The sequence below is a fragment of the Etheostoma cragini genome, chromosome 2, assembly GCF_013103735.1.
Source record: "Etheostoma cragini isolate CJK2018 chromosome 2, CSU_Ecrag_1.0, whole genome shotgun sequence".
Taxonomy (NCBI): Eukaryota; Metazoa; Chordata; class Actinopteri; order Perciformes; family Percidae; genus Etheostoma; species Etheostoma cragini.
In genome coordinates this window covers 5,792,319-5,809,818 of record NC_048408.1, presented here as the reverse complement: position 1 = coordinate 5,809,818, position 17,500 = coordinate 5,792,319, and the positions used below count along the sequence as shown (strand labels likewise).

General features: G+C 42.4%; 1 protein-coding gene across 1 annotated transcript in view; it reads left to right on the top strand.

The window, feature by feature from the left end:
- ctnnd1 (catenin (cadherin-associated protein), delta 1) overlaps window positions 1-17,500 on the top strand; it is a 29,459-nt gene that overhangs the window by 5,677 nt on the left and 6,282 nt on the right. Inside the window, 14 exon segments of the mRNA XM_034888073.1 lie at window positions 3,125-3,272; window positions 5,396-5,470; window positions 5,590-5,715; window positions 5,933-6,219; window positions 6,440-6,530; window positions 7,346-7,536; window positions 7,898-8,156; window positions 9,499-9,570; window positions 11,897-12,047; window positions 12,605-12,803; window positions 15,089-15,206; window positions 15,656-15,812; window positions 16,986-17,003; window positions 17,285-17,362. Of these exon segments, the coding sequence (XP_034743964.1) occupies window positions 3,132-3,272; window positions 5,396-5,470; window positions 5,590-5,715; window positions 5,933-6,219; window positions 6,440-6,530; window positions 7,346-7,536; window positions 7,898-8,156; window positions 9,499-9,570; window positions 11,897-12,047; window positions 12,605-12,803; window positions 15,089-15,206; window positions 15,656-15,812; window positions 16,986-17,003; window positions 17,285-17,362 (1,963 nt within the window). The 5' untranslated portion in view covers window positions 3,125-3,131.

The window sequence follows — 17,500 nt, the reverse complement described above, 5'->3', positions numbered from 1 at the left end:
AAGCTATTAACATTTAAGAACCTGCAATGGGAGAATTTTTGCTCTTGTCTTTCATGAGAAATTACAAAAAGTGATTGATCAATTTTCAAAGTAGTTGTCAATAACTTAATTGATTTTGCTCTGCATCTCTACCGCAATATCCACAACCCGGTTTTCCTTTTGTGTTTTGATCACAGGACAGATCTGTTGTTGAGTCAAGTCAAGGTTCAAATTTAAGATTTAACACACTCTCAACTTCAGGGGTTACCTATACTGACTCCATTTGTGAGCATTGTCCACTAAAGAAGCACTTGCGGGTTTGTGGTCCGACACCCTGATTGGGTCATTGGGGGGGAGACAGTAATTGGACCCACTTTATCTTTCAGGATTGGAGTGTTTGGCTGGAGAGGGAAAAATGTTGGTGTGAGAGGTTGATGAGAGCAGCACAATAAAAGAGTGAAGGGCTCCCTTATTAGGACAGCTTCCAACAGCTGAGACAGGATATGACACGCAAAGTCTCACTGAGGAATGTATGACATTGTGTGTGTGTGTGTGTGGCTCGTGTGTTTCTCTTTACAAATGTGTTTTTCTTCCACACAAAGGGAAAAGAAACCAGGCAGCATTAACTTTCTTCAAACTTGCCACCGCTCTGTTTGATTATTCAGGGATTTAACCGTCAGCCACGCACTCTTGCCACCTCTCGCCCTCACACAGATGTGTGTACACACTCACTCTGGCATTTGTACACACTCAAACCTAATACAGGAGTCTTTGTTCACTCAGCCAGTCCTCTGTGTGCAGATGGACAGCAGATTTGATCTACATGAGTCAGGGAAAGTAGAAAATGTTTTTTTTTTTATACCTAGTTTGGAGATGAGCCACGCTTCTGTCATCCCATTACTAGACAGACACTGTTGCTGAAGTAATCTTTCCCAGATTCCTCAGTCCTTCCTCACTAGCGTGCGTCCCTGCTCAGGAAGTAAAAAAAAAAAAAAAAAAAAGAGGTACTTTGTCATTGTCCTATTTTGGACTGGAGTGACGTTCACTTATCAGGCCTCTGTAATTACGGCTTAAGTCATCTGTGGCATGTGTTTAAGCTGCATTATCCTCCAAAATTTAATTTAAAATCTAAAATTTCTCCTCCTTTCCTTTTGCTGTTTTGTATTCTAATTCTGTTTTAGCATTCTTCTCTGACGCTGCATCATGACTTTTTTGGTATTAGTCATGGGTTTCAGCTGCCTATTTTGAAATGCATGCAGTAGTGTGTTGTGTTCCCTGAATTTGAATGTAAATTGTTGTTTTTGTTGTCTGAGATCACCATAGTTTGAATTGGTAACTGGATAGAATTTGCCTTAGGATTAAAAGATGTCTGAACATTCAATTTCTTTAGCAAAGAGGCACAGTTACCCAAACTAATACAGGTGCGGCACATGATGACAGAAACATCTATACAGGACATCAGCGTGGACTAGACAACTACAGATTGGACTACAGATGTTGGAATACATGAGCAATTGATGTGTGCATGTGTAACTGTTAAGAAGGAGCTGCTTGCATGCCCTTTTGAAATATGTGATGGATGATAGTGTTTTGATGTGATGGGAATGTCATTCCAAATCTTGCTGTATGTATAGAAAAAAGATGTCTGACCATAGTTGTTTTTATTTGGAGGAACTGTGCCTGTGAGATGTCCTGGTCTCATGTGTGTCAGGGAAAGTGCGGCAAGTGCTGGTAAGGTGTCATTTTGAATCTGAAAATAAAATGCAATAGCGGGGCTGTTTATAAAGTTTTGGGAGGTCAAAGCGTTAGAACGTGGAAGCTTAAGATCAGAGGATAATTTGGAATTTATGACAAATTATCATCTGATACTCATAGTTGAAAATGATGAATGATGTGATGATGAACACATTTTTTTACCAATTACCTCGATATTTTTTACCGCAATTATATTGTGGGGTTGACTGTTGGTGCTTTCACAAAATGAGATTTTTGATAAATAATCATTAATGTGGATACAATGACTAAGTGGGTATATGCAAATAATAGAACAGTTACAGCCGTCTGGTAAGTTCAGAAAGGTACATCACTTTACTGTCATGCAACCTTTAAAACCAGGGTATGACACCACTTATGCCATACTACGATATCCAAAATCTAAGACAATATCTAGGCTCATATCACCAGATCGATATATTGCCTAGCTATATATATATTTTTTGATGTTGCCGTAGCACTCATTTAGTCCAGATCACTAACTGAAGTATAATGCATGTGGTTTATTGCTTTGAGTTCGTAGTCATAAATAGCTGTCGGACTATAAAAGAAGTTGTCCTATTTAAATGAGCTGTTAAAGTAAATTATCATAGATGGCATGCAAACTGAAATGCCCATCCGTGTTAGAACTTGCACTGTTTAGTAAGTATAGTAGAAAGTGAGGCCTGCCACCTTTTTCCCCTCAGTGGAAAACACACCATCTCAATTGAAAACACTTCTGGATCTTCCGATTTGTGTAACTTGATGGTGTGATGCCATCTCTTGATAACTCCCCTGAATGCTCTCACACTTGCGTTCGTCTCCCTTCTCCTTCCTTACTTTCTCTCCATCCTTGGAATAGAGGAGTGCTAACGAGCTCTGCACGCTGCTGCTGAAAACATGGTGCAATTGTCACTTTCGCTCTATTTTTAACCCTGCTGAGCTGAAGGTGAAGAAACACACTGAGAAGTAACCTGCTCTGCTGATGCTGGCCCCACCTTGAATTTGAACTGAATAATCACTTTTGCAGATTAATTCACAAGTCGTGCGCCCTTTCTTTGTGCCTGCTGTTTGTACTCACGTTTTCTCTGTGTATATACTCCTTTATCTTCCCAGTTCTCTCTTGCCTCAACTATCTCTTCTTGCTTTGCCTTCCTGCATCAGCTTCAGCGGCTATTTAACCCTTAAACTTCCACTTCATTAGCTCTTCAGTGTGTGCCTTCCCTGATGTGCACGGTGCCAGGGCCACCTCTGTCTTTTTTCTGTGTACTTGGGTGATTCAGCCTTGGTATATATGTCTGTTCTTTGATTAAATCCTGGTGTTGGTTGAATCTCTCCTAGTCTCTGGTGTTGACCGTGAACTGTCCTGTCCTGTCCTGTGCTCTGCTCTCAGCGTGTGAATGGAGCAGTGTGCGAGTACGGCCTCCCTGCTGGCCTCGGTGCGGGAGCAGGAGAGGCAGTTTGAGATGCTGAGCCGAGCTCTGGAGGAGGAGCGGAGGTCGTGTGCTGGCACCCTGCCCCGCCCCCTCCCCAACATGCAGGTAACATGGAACTTCCTCCCCCACTCTCCCATGCACATTTTCCATCGAAAAGTCCCTTGGATTCAACCCTTGATCTGAGCGAGTTCATCCCATGTCATCTCCATGGTCACCCCCCCATCCCATCCCATCCGTGTGGACCGAATGGATGGCAGCATCACCCGTCCTAAACCAAACCTCTTGGGGGGGAAATACCTCCTTGGTAGGTTTTTAGTCAGATTGGAGTGTTGAGGTGCGCTTGATTTTAGCTTGGCTTTTGGGAGTTAAAAGTTGAGTCAAACCCAGCAACTGAAGCACCTTCTAACACAGCCTTCCAGAGGAGGTACATTTGCAGCCACTGTTGCTCCTCGCAGCTTTTGATCACGCATTATTTCCATCCTTCATGGGTTCCTCAGTAACCATGTCTCATTCAAAATAAAAGTCCTCCCATCATCATCACATCCTTCCACCAACCAAGCTTAACAACTCAGTGTAACCCATCATGTTTGTCTTGACATGTCCATGGGAGTTAGCGTGCATGCAGAGTGATGTCTTGCTCAACATTTTGTTTGTTGTAATATTGAGCTTTTTCTGGCCCATTTTTGTAGCTGCAGTATGTCAATGCCAGCTTGTTTTATCGTTTATGGCTTGTTTTTATACAATTTGTTGTTTATTTCTGGTATAAAGATGACATCCCTCAACTGCTAGATCAGTGGGGCAAAGTCCATCAACTAGGACGGGATCAGTCAGAAATGTTTCAACAGCTGTGAATTACTGGTAAAATTCTTTATTGCTGAGTTTGTTTCATAGCTAAAGTGTGTTCTGCTGTTTACTTACACACCCTGTTGATCATGCGTGAGTCAGTTACCTGGTTCCGACTGCCGGGGTGACCTCACAGATGGACACATTGGCACACCCGCCCACCTCTTGCTCATTCTTTCGCTCAGTTATTGAAATGCTTGGTCATTAGTCCATGAGAATAAACCAGCATACACATGCACATACTTATGGCCCTGAAGCAACCTTTGAAACACACTCTCATAAACTACTGGGTTCTCTCGCTCCCTTACTTTTCTTCTTTCACTGTGGGCATTCTTTCTTGCATGTAGGCACGCATTTCCAGGGACACATCCCAGTCTCAGGTAATTCTAGTGGCTGATAAGGAGCAGAAGTATAGGCTGTGTGTGTGTGTGTGTGTGTGTTCTAATGAGAGCAGGACAGAAATGTAGCCTGTGTTGGTTCTTATCTCTGTTTTGTGTGTTTACATAGCCCAAAGGCTTCGGCATGCCTCTGCCATTCTCCCAGGCAGCGCAACACGACCTTAGTCTTAACTGACAGGTTCCCACACGCTCACATCTGCCCGGCACTGTCTGCTGTTCTCTGACTGAGTCTTTATCTCAACTAAAGAGTGTCTTAATTGGCTTCAACTAAGTCTTTTCTAATTAATCTAGGTCGGGTGGCACTTTAAAAGGCTGTCATTGCTCCTCCCGCAAGTATTATTTCCAGCTTTAAACTAATTTTTATTTACTTATTTTAAATACAACATTTCTGTCAGCATGGTACAACTGCATCCAATCTCTGAATAACTATTGAGCAATTCCCCCCTTGGCTGTGTTCCATTTACCATAGTAGTGGAGCTGCAGAGATGTCAGTAAAGATACATAGAGCTCCCCCTGTGGCTGGAATGGAAAGTGCACCACACCCATCACCACCCCTGGGTAGGCAATGCTGGGGGTGTCTACTCATAAGAAATAGAAGTTTGTCTCTTTGGGCCATTTTTCATTTTATTACTAACTATTTCATAAATTCATTGTTTTATCCCAGTTCGTTCATTCATTTTTTTTTTGGGATGAGTGTGTCCCATGAAGTTGTTTGTGTTTAAGGGTTAAGAGTGCAAACATGACAGCCTCTGGTTGCGTTCATTTTTCATGAGGTTTGGAGTTTATGTAGTGTCACAAGATATAGCTGGGTGCCAACAGAAGTTGCTGCTTTTGTTTATTTTTTAAATTTGGTCACTACTGTACATAAGCAGCTGATCACTATAGAACTGTATAGTCAATGTTGTGATGTATGTGTGTAGGTATTCATAAGTCTGCGTGTGCACGCGTGCATTGGATCCTCTCATTTGTATTTTTTCCTCCCTGCAGAACGGCCGCATTCCTTGTGATGCAGACATAGAGAGGCTGACACTGAACGAGGGTTACATCAACGGGACACATCATGTAAGCATCTTCTGAAGCCCGCTCTGTTTTAGCCGTTTAACTCTTAAGAAGGTTAAGGCTATTCCATGTGAGACCTACTGCATATCTGAGTTTTCTATGAAATGTTAATGTGCGTGCAGTTCAGGATGGAGCCTGGTCAGGTGGTGCAGGAAACGTACACGGTGGAGGAAGATCCCCAGGAGGTGCCACCTGTTGTCTCTGTGGAGACCAATGAAGATGGGACCACGCGGCGCACAGAAACCACGGTAACACTAGAGAATGGAAAGTGGAAATCCATGTTGCGAAATGTGCAGTGTCCAGCGCTAAATGACAGAAGAACAGTTTTGTTTGGGTTTAGAATTAGGATCCATTGAGGCATTTCATTTTTAAATTGTGCCCCTGAATTAACTTGACAGTGATTTTAAGCTTGTCGATATCAACTGTTGAATCTTGTCTCCTGCCTCCCTTCTTTTGGCTTTTAAGGTAAAGAAAGTAGTAAAGACCACGACCACTCGCACAGTCATTCCCTCCGTGTCAGACACGCTGTCCCTGGATGGTGGGGGTTCAGTGACGGGTATGGGGGGCTACCCTGCGCCCATGGTCTACAGACAAGGACCTGGAGGTGGCGTGCCCATGGACTACCCCACTCACACTGTGCCCCGCAACTATCACTACGGACCGCCAGGGGGCTACGACGACTACCGTACTGGACCCCCATCTGAGGCCTACACAAGCCTTAGCAGGGGAGCTCGTATGGATGATCGCTACAGGTATAGTTCTTTGTTTATTTAAACGCAGCTGATAAAGGATTTACGTCATGGAGATATTAACTTTGTACTTCTAATACAAGTCCTGGGTTTGAAAGTTTGTCTCATGTCTTTGTTGTTGTTTGTATGAATGGTATAAATTAATGTTTTTATTATTAAACAATATTTTTCTCTCTTCCTATCCTCACACTTAACCTCCCTGTCCCTCCCCTATCCACTCCAGACCGGTCCATCCAGATGGTTACAGAACTCTGGATCCTAGCTACAGAGCCCCCAGCAGGAACCAGCTGGACCCCTATGCTGCTCAGCCACAGGTATCTTCAACAACCATTGCATTCAATTTCAACTTGGCCTGCTGACCATTAAAGTATGCCTGCAGCCATCGACTCTTTTAGTAATCGAGTATTCTAATGATTATTCCATTGATCGAGTAATTGGATAAGAAATACTTAGTAAGAAAATAACTAGTAAACAGCAATAGTTTATATTTATAGCCAAATTCCAAGACAGTTAAAAAAAATCTTGAAGTCAGAAATCAGAAGCGTCAGCCCGTTGTGCGCTAGTAATGATCCTACGTGCGGGAAAACAGTCAGCCGTACACTGTTAGTAACCTTGATTTAACAAAGCTTCAAGACAAAGAATTTGGCTTTCAAGGATTTTTTGTAATCAAATTTATTTGAGGAATTGGTTCAGCCCCACATTATAGATTAATTTGCTGAATTTGATATCTTGCATACAGTACATTTTTCCACAGCATTTGGCTTGGAGCTTCTATTATTTTAAATGTAAATGTAAATGTGCTGTATTTATATAGCGCTTTTCCAGTCTTAACAACTGCTCAAAGCGCTTTTACATCTACAGGAAACATTCACCATTCACACACATTCATACACTGTGGCCAGGGCTGCCATACAAGGTGCCACCTGCTCATCAGGTAAACATTCACACACATTCACACTCCGATGCGCAGCACCGGGGGCAACTCGGGGTTCAGTGCCTTGCCCAAGGACACTTCGACAATGACTGCAGGGGCGGGGATCGAACCACCAACCTTCCGATTAGCAGGCAACCGCTCTACCACTGAGCCACAGCCGCCCCACAGCCGCTTTTAGACCTTGTCCCTGTGTAGGTCGGGCGTATGGGAAGTGCCATGGAGCTGTCCTCTATTCCGAGGTTTGTCCCAGAGCCGTACGGTCTGGAGGATGATCAGCGCAGCATGGGCTACGATGAGCCCGACTATGGCATGGGACACCAAATGCACTACAGCACCGTACCCCGCAACCACAATGCATTTTCCCATGGGCCCCCACGCAGGGCTGGGTAAGTTGTGTTCTTTTGTAGTGACTCGTGTCAACCAATCACTGTATTTTAGGGATGAGTAACATCTAGATGTATGCTCTGTGCATGAACTGTATGCAGTGCCTTTGAGTCATCTTTGAGAGTGATGTTTGGGGCAAAAAGTGCACATACTAATGTTCCTTTCACAATAACTTTGTTTGCTAGGAAATGAAGCAATGGGGAAACTATATTGGGAATTGTATATATTTGGATTTTTAAATGACCACTGTTATGAACAACAAGGCCAACACTGTTTTCCACCTTTTTTTTCTGTTTGCATAATGGATGTCTGTGTTGTCAGAAAATGTGTACCTTCACATATGTTGTGCTCCGCCCTCCCCAGGAGTTACGAGGGCACCTTGGATGGCGACATGAGTGGCCCAGGGGACATTTACTATTGGGGAGGAGCGCCACTGGCCCAGGGTGAAAGAGGAAGCATGGCTTCATTGGACAGCACTCTAAGGAAAGCTCCCGGCCCCGGTCCTGGCGGCTGGCGGCAGCCAGAGCTGCCAGAGGTCATTGCCATGCTGAACTACAGGCTGGACCCCGTCAGGAGCAACGCAGCTGCATACCTGCAGCATCTCACCTATAAAAATGATAAAGTAAGGGATGCACATGTGCGAGCATATTGTTTTATTTAATAAAGCTTGTATTCAGTGTGATGTAGATTGGAATACAATTAAATGCAATTACTTGAGGAGCGCAGAGGTTTACTTGCAATATTTGAAGACTTAGTATGATTAGTCATGTGTTTTCTAAGACTGATTGAGGCTGTATGATAGAGTATATAGCAAAGCCAGACAAAAAGTTGGATGTGTAAGATAAGGAATAGTTGGAGGGGTAGAAAACATATTTTTTCTTTTCTTAAAGTTGGGTATCGGAAATAGAACTGCTTTTGAAACAAGGAAAAATATCCTGCAGTGAAGAAGTCTAAAGCTGGACAGACAATCTGTCTTGTTGAACGTGTGTTTTGCGTTAACTCAAACTACAGATTTTAATCTGCACCAACCTGGGACTTTCATGCTCACACTGAACCTAGGCACAGAGCCCCTGGATGGGTTTGTCCAGTGACAATTCCATTAAAGTTTATTCAAACAAGGTGACATAATGCTGGATCCTCAACAAGAGAGAGGCAGTTCTACCATGAACTGGAAGTAAGCAGAAAAAAATAAAAATATGGAGCCACAGATGGCTGGAAAATGCAGATTGTAAAACAGGCTCAAGACTGGACTTTTAGCCACAAGATTTCACATCTTGATCTTCTGACAGTAGCAATGTTGGGCACTTGGTTTCTGGAACTGTTCAAACAACAAGACAGACCACCAAAGATATTCCAGAAATCCAAGCAATCATTCAGGAAATTATTAATTGATTAAATTATTCAGGCATCATGACCCCGCCCCCCAAACTGACATCCATTAACAACTGATATGGAAGAAATCCGAAAATAAGTTGGGGCAGACAAATTCAGGGCTAAAATCTGGCGCAATCGGTACAGGGTCTGCCCGACTTTACATCACAAAAGATTATCGGCAGTCTGTTTTTAATGTTTCCAGTTGTTGACATGGCAACATTTGACTTGTGAGTCGCAAGGCAGAGCATGTTTGGATTTAGAGTTTTCAGAGTTAATGTAAGTTAGTGTTAAGTGCAGCTCTTTACTGCCATCACTAGTAAATGTCTGTCATTGTGGGACTTGCTTTATAACTTAGCCTGGGTATTAGTTTCCTTCATAAGACTTTTCCCTGGATTTGTCGTTTTCACTGAGCATCTTTCGATATGCTGTCATGTGCTTTTCTTTTCTTCATTGGTGCTCTGATTGAATTTGTTTGTACATCATTTCACATTTGACTTTTTTAATTGATTTGCTGATTTACAAAACAGTAAACTGGACTTGATTGGGCCCCCATCCACATCACTACTTATGTCCATCCTTTTACTTTCTAGGTGAAATGTGATGTGCGTCGACTGAAAGGCATCCCAGCGCTGGTCTCTATGCTTGACAACCCAAACAAAGAGGTCAGTCTGCTGTTTTTCTCCATTGCTTTCTGTTCATTCCTTGCTCACTAGTAGTGTGTTATGATCAGACTAGGTGGGGTAAAAGTGAGGTTTAAGGGATGTAGTGTATTGCTTATGTAATAGTGGGACAGTTAATTTGGCCTGAGACAAGGGTAACACCGCTTTTTGAAAGGGAAAGGGCAAGCATGTATTTCACTTCTCTTGATCAAATCCTGTAGGTCAACATTTGTGCTAAATATGGTTTCGGCCAAAACATTCTGTGGTTTTTCTATGATTCCCTTTCATTTAGCCCAAGCTGTGGCAAGGTTTTGCTGATCTTTGTATGAGCAATACCAGACAGACCACATCATGCATTCCACGCTCGAGGCATCTCAATTTCACATTTCATGCTCTACGGACAGCAACAAATTTAAAGTTTGGTGTGTGTCGATGACTTTGGCTGGAGAAATGGGTCAAACAGCGACTTCATCTTCATAACGTGTGTGTGTGTGTGTGTGTGTGTGTGTGTGTGTGTGTGTGTGAGAGAGAGTTAAAGAGAGATTTAAATTGCACAGTAAAAAAGTATGTAACATGCAGCATTGATAATAGGATGTTCTTTTCAGCGTTCATTGCATTGGTAAAAGCTAATTTCAGATTATGACCAAAGCAATTTAGCCATTGCTAGTCTAGTTTTCTCTCCGTCATGACTATATTTGCACCAGTTTTTCTCTCGTCCAGACTCTTGAAAGGAGGACCTGAGGGTGTGTGACCTTCCGGTGTGAACGCGGTCTCCGGGCACTTTGATTTAGGTTCCCAGTCCGTGATGAGATAATGAATGGTCAGCCCCACAAGCCATCTAGAGTTTAGTTTCTCTGCCCAAACTTGGCCCCGCCCGGTCCATGTTTTCTGCCGCTATCCTTGGGCCGGGCCCTTGATCAAGCATTTGTGGGTTTTTTTTCCAATTACTTTACTTGCATAATTGGGTGGGGAGAAAGCAATGCCTCTCCTGCTTCTCCAGTCGCTCTGGATATTGCGGCCAGTGCGTTGGCATGCAGACCGTGACGTAGGACAGTATTAATTAGGTGATCGAGACAGGAAAAGGCTCCTATTTGGTTCCAGGGCTTTGATTATGTTTCCGTCTTGATCTGTTACCCACACTATTTGGCTGAGGGAGTTAGGGTCGAGTTTTTAAAAAAAAATGTATAAACGTTTCTTCATTCGGATCCATTTGCGATCCATTCTGAATAAACAACGCAGTTTACATGCTTTGTCCTTGTTGCATTATTTATTAAGATAATTATAAACAGATATCTGTAGTTCAAACAACTCAGAGTTGTACTTCGGTAATAACGGCCCACGTCTTAAAAAATTTGTCAGGTTTAAATTGGGCTCAGGTTCTCAATTACAGTTAATGTGTGGGGCTGGGCTCGTACACAGCCTGCACAGGCTCTGTAGGGTGGGGGGGAAAAATCAATGGCAATATCGATGTATCGATCTTTTATTACATATTTGTTGGCCAGTTTGTCCACTTGACAATCCCATTTTGCAGCATACAATTGAAGTGATGCACACAAACAGAACTGTATCTTTTTAGATGAAACAGATGTTGACAAAATTTCCTTTTGGGAACATCAGTTGATATTGGGAAAAAGTTAAGACATTGTCATAATTTGCAAAATATTTCAATATGTTAAAAATCGCAATAATATTGTGTTGTGACATGAGTATCGTGATGTTATTGTATCGTGAGGCCTTTGGTGATTCCCCCCCCGAGGGCTTGGGTAGGGTCGGGCTTGTTTTTTTTTTTTTTTTTGTGGCCGATCTAAGCTCAAATGGCTTTGTGTGCATGTGGCATTACACTTGATCACAAATCCGTTGTCACCGAGAAATTGTCAATATCTTTAAATTCCTGTATATTGCCGCCCTTTACTTTTTATATACTTTCAGGGAATGCTTTTTGAGAAAAATTCTTTTGGTCGGGTAGTGCATACTGTTAAAGGCCTGTAGCATGGCCTTGAATGGTGGCTTTTGTAATGGTGCAGAATGGCACCATTTCTTCAACCAAATAGCGGGTCATGCTGTCAGTAATTTCTTGCCATTGATTGCTGTTTCGTTGGTACATCGCGCCTCTCACACAGTCTTTATACATTATAGTGGAAATATGTCAGCTATGTGGCCGACTATTTATAGACAATTGAATGAGTAAAACCGCCAAGACCCATGTCAGGGCATGACCCTGTTTTCTACTAATACACTAAATTTATGGATGTGAAAGCAGCGCTCTCATTAAGTGATACTTCACTATGACCAATGGCTCAGTAAGCTGTTATTGCATCTTTTTTTAAAGGTCCACTATGCAGCCTGCGGAGCCTTAAAGAACATCTCATATGGCAAAGATCAAGACAACAAGATCGCCATCAAGAACTGTGACGGAGTCCCTGCCTTGGTCAGGCTGCTGAGGAAGACCCATGACCAGGACCTCACTGACACCATCACAGGTTAGAGGCACATGCAACAGCACAGCACAGCTCACTGAAAACGCACACTGAAAAATATGACTTCTAATTTTTTATTTGTATCATGTTCTTGGCATTTACAGCCAGGACAGCTGAAGACATGAAAGGGAAGGGGGGGGGGGGGGGAATACATGCTGCAAAGGGCCGCAGGGGAGTCGAGGAGTAAACTTCTATATGTGGATGCTTGCTCTACCAACTGAGCTGTCATGGCGCCCATGTGTATAATATTTTTAGTAGTTTGTTCATGATGAGACAAAAAACATATTCACTCTATACTATAACATAATGAAAACGCTAAACTTATCCAAAAAGAAGCAGGCTATTAAATTCCCACAACTACTTATGGCATAACCTTACTTATCATATTTGGATATTTCTGTGTGTTTACAGCTTGTTATTGAATACAAGTTGTGTGAAAATATTATATACATTTTAAGGCTTATTTTCTACAGGCCTATAAAATGTTTTGCCAGAGTGGAAGTAGGCTTCATAATTAAATACGGCATTTCTGAATGTTTAAATGTTCTCGTTTTCCCCAGGGACACTGTGGAATCTGTCGTCACATGACTCTGTGAAAATGGAGATTGTGGACCATGCACTGCACGCCCTCTCTGACGAGGTGATGGTGCCCCATTCAGGCTGGGCGCGAGGAAGCAATGGAGCAGGTGGAGGGGACAGCTGCAAGCCCAGGCATCTGGAGTGGGAGACAGCCCTCACCAACACAGCAGGCTGCCTGAGGTATAAGAGGAAGCGCTTATCAGATCTGCTTGGGATGATATGAAGGGGATGGAAGGTGGGAGGGTTGATGTAGCACAAGCTAGTACTATGGAAACATGCCAGCTCAACAGATTGAGGGAGGGAGCAATGTAGAGTTAAAAGACCAGAAGAGAGGGATGAACATCATGGCCTCCATGACAGAGGAAAGGAGCAATCTTCACGTGAAGCCTTTTATTCCACTACTAATCAGAATGGTGATAGTCAGAACACAAATGCCTAATGTGTGCCTCTCAATCAGGACAAATCTGCCCATTCTACAAGACCTTTCATTGCACTCACCTTTCTGTCTGTCAGGATTGATTAGAAAAGATTTGTCGTCACGTCTGCTTCTGATTGCTTTTCTATTTTTGGATCATATCTTTACAATAACTGCAGTAAAAGTGTACTTTGATAAAGCTATCCTGGCAGTAGAAAGAAATAACCACCGAACCGTCCATGGAGGTCCATTCAAAGGTTTCTAATGGAATGATGCATGTGCTGAATTGTGTATGTCAGAAGCCTTTACTAACACACATTAACAAAAATCTCATTATCAACAATCTCATCAAAAATCTATCTTTTTTTTATTTTAATTTAATATAGTGCTCATAGGGTTAAATGTCAGTAATTTATTACAGACACATCTGCTTGAATGTATGAGAACTGCAGCTAGGAGAGGGTGAAGAAGGGAATTTCAGTTTACAGGGACGGGGCGAGCAAAGGACAGTGGGGCGTTGACTTATACAGTGTAAACAGTATGTTCTAGCCTGCGAGTCTGTTATCAATGCATTCCCCTTGACCACACGGTCAATTACAGTGCACATTTGCTAGGTCTAGAAAAATGTGTGAATAACTTGGTAATCTTAAATTTGGCATTTGCAGAAATGGTCTGGACAGTATCGTCTCAGTACACCATAAGACCAGACACCGGGGTAGAAAATTACAGTCATTGAAATTACTCTATTGTAAATTTGTGTGTCAAACTCCTAAAGTATCTTCAAATCTAACTGAGGTGTGCAAGGAAATGGTGTCAGATTTTGATTCCATGTAGGAAACTTGATTATGAATTGGTCTAGATTTGTATTAACTTTCAGAAAAGAAAACCTTTCCAAAAAGTGTGACTTTGGATTTTCGGAAAAGTCCTAAAATCGAGACCACTCGTAACACCCAAATCATCACTACATCACATTTAGATGGCCTGGACATTGAATGAATTGCAATACTTGGTATGACTGTGCTGAAAGCAGTGCACTGGCTTTTTCCCATAAAGAGAATAAGTGCTCTCAGTGGCATATCAAAAGGGGATCGGAGGATCCCTGTTAAGTTTTGTACTGAAAGGTGCATCATAAATGCCCAAGATACCATTGATAGAGTGAGGGAGAAAGTGACACCAATTAGCTTTGTACAACCTGGTGAGACATCTGTAGCAGGAAAAGTTAACCCTCTCATGATTTCATGTTGTTTATGGAGAAGGAGTACCAGGTAATACATGAGTAGGGGGGAAATGCAACGCTACCAAGCCACATTCGAGTGAATTTGCGTCACCGCGATGTGTAGTTAAATGTGTCGAGAGATGCACATGAGGCTACGCCGTAAGTTTGTGTCGCCACGTACTGACGTACGTAGGAACGTAGCTTTTACGCATAAGTATACATCTTACATAAGAGTCCACAGCCGTGCCAGCGGCTCTGTGATGCAGCATTTGATTTAGTCAGCATTTTACTTTGTAACTGTTTGCCGACTGCTGAGTGTAAATAAACTTCTGAACTATGCGGGGAAGTGCCCCCTGCGTTGGAAGAGAATGTGTCCAAGTAGTGTGTGAGAGGGCGTGCCTGTCGCAGGCCAGAGCAGGACAGCACAAAAGACCAGGGTTGAGTTCCATAGTTTTCTCCCTTATGTCCTTTCTTTACACGCCTTCTACATCACTGAATGAAGAACTAACTGGGTATCCATTTCCATCCATCTAGTCCTTTTAGTTCACTAAGTAGGACTGAGTCAGAGAGCAGCTGAGGAAATTGGTCCAGAGCTGTAACTTGATCCCATCAAACTGTACTCTCTTTGTAAACCAGTGAATTTAACAGGGGGTTTCATTTGAACAACTCGAGTATTGTGTGCTGGAATCCTTTTGTAGTCACTACAATTGACTCTTTCCTGTCCACTTTAACCTCTTAACTGCCTCAATTATGTCTCCAGCCTTTCACGCTGCTAATCCAGGTTTTGTTGACCAGTCTCGTTTCTCCTCTTCTCAACTCTCCACTTGTCTAAAGAAACGTGAGTTCAGAGCGAAGTGAGGCGAGAAGGAAGCTGAGGGAGTGCACAGGATTGGTTGATTCGCTCATGTACATTGTCCAATCCCAGATTGACTGTAAAGACGTTGACAATAAGGTAAGTGGAACTCTGGTTTATTTAATGTTAAAAGGGAACTTAACAAATTTTACACATCGACCTGTTTACACTAACTAATGTGAAAAGTTACATACGATAAATAACTGTAGCTCCACAGGGGACTGAAAAATTGTCTTAAGAGTCAGCATTTTTGGGGCTGAAGACTACAAGTTAGAAAATAAAAAAATAAAAAATCTTGGGGTGCTGAGTTATAAATAAGTTAGGGATAAAAAAAAAAACTATCTCTGGTTCTGCTGCCTTGATTTTTTTTCATCCTTTTTTTCAATTAAATTAATTAAAAAAACATTAAATTAAAGGTTGTGTATGATTGCAAGTAGGTGATTTGATGTAGTTGCAGCAGGAAACTTGGCTTATAGATTGCATATTTAATAATTAATCCCATTTTCCCCCCTTCATCTTTTTCCTCCACCTCACCCCCATCTTTGCAGTTGATAGAGAACAGCATGTGTCTGCTGAGGAACTTGTCCTATCAGGTGCACCGTGAAATTCCTGGCAGTGAGCGCTACCAGGAGACCGCGCCCCTCAACCAGGGCCCCGCCCCTGCCAGCCAGAAGGGCGGCTGCTTCAGCTCCCGCAAGAGCAAAGGTGTGTGTGTGTGTGTGTGTGTGTGTGTGTGTGTGTGTGTGTGTGAGAGAGACATGGATTGCATTCGTCATTCAGTAGGGGAACATCTGTGGTGATGTCACTGTTGACAACAGTGTCTCACAAAACTGACACATACACCAACACACACACACACGCACGCCACACTTGCACAAACAAAACCACTGGCTCACACAGGAATGTTAGCAATTTCCCCAGCTGCGAGAAAGCTCATCCTCTCCCCTGCTGCTCTGTTTGGGTTTCACTGAGAGTATTGATTTGTCGCTTCTCAATTACACATCCACTTTCTCCCCTTTCTGTTTTTTGTTATTGACCATGTTATTAGTAAATCCGTTTGCGTTTGTCAACATTTACATGAATAAGTCAGATTGAACTCAGAAGCACCGTTAGGGCTGCAACAATTATTTTCATTACTGATTTAACAAAACCGAGAACAGCAGAAAATCGTCACATTTGATAAGCTGAAATAAGTGTATGTCTGGCATTTTCCCTTGAGAAATGACTGAAACAATGAATTAAAGTGTTTGCGGATTCATTTTCTGATGATTGACTTATCGTTTTAGCTCTAAAATAATGCAAGAAAAGATTACTATTAAATAGCCTCAAACTTTGGGGGATTTCTACTTTTTAAAAGCAATCTGTACAAAAACCAGTTTGGTTTACTGTAATCAGAATTTTAAATGGCGCCAGATTAGATTTTATGTTGTGATATAACTGACAGTACTATATGACAGAGAAGATTGCATCAGAGCAGCTGTTATGCAGGAGAGATGAGACATCAGAAACGTCGCAGATCACCTGATGTCCCACACTGGTTATCAGCTTATTGGTTTGGGTGTGCATTTATAATTTCAGTTGTGTTGCACCAAAGTGATCACAGTAACAAATTCTCAAACTGATACTGTGCAGAGCAGTTTGGATGTGCGTGTGTGTGTGCTGTATTTGAAATGGTTAGACAAGCTGCTGTGTCCCTTGATCTGCTTTACTTGGCATGTCACATTGCTGATTTGTGAGTGGTGGCAGCGGGGCTATTAGGATGTAAGGAGGTGTTAACTGGGTGGCTAGTTATGGCTGCTTTCCTCTTACTTACTGTCAATGCTCTCTCTTCTTCCTGTTCTGTCTTTCTCGTCTCTCCCCTTTTGTGCTGGGCTACAGATGAGTGGTTTTCCAAAGGTAAGCTCTTTACCACTGTACGACTGCACTTTGCTTTGCTGTATGAACGCACATTGTAGTAGTAATAGTAGTAATAGTAGTAATAGAATAGCTGAGCTAACGGGTCAGTGTAACTGTCTTTAGTACTAACATGCACGCCTCATGCATCTCAGTGTTTTGGTAATAGCATACTGTATCTCTAAATAAACTAGACTAAAAGTTCTAACAATAGAACTAATTTTCTAAAAGAAATCTCATCTTTAGATGCTGGGTGTTTCTAAAGCTCTAATGTTTGATTCCAGGTAGGAAAGATGAGGACGCAGCAGCAGACATAATAGACATTCCAAAGAGGACCACACCTGCTAAAGGTAACTCTTTTACTCTATTCATCAAGAAGTGCAGAACTGAAAAAGGAACCTACCTCCTTTTGTCCATCTACCCTTACATTCACACCCCCTCCTCTATTTCTTCTGAATATTCTCTGTATATAATATTTTTGCGTACTTTCTCCCCCCCCC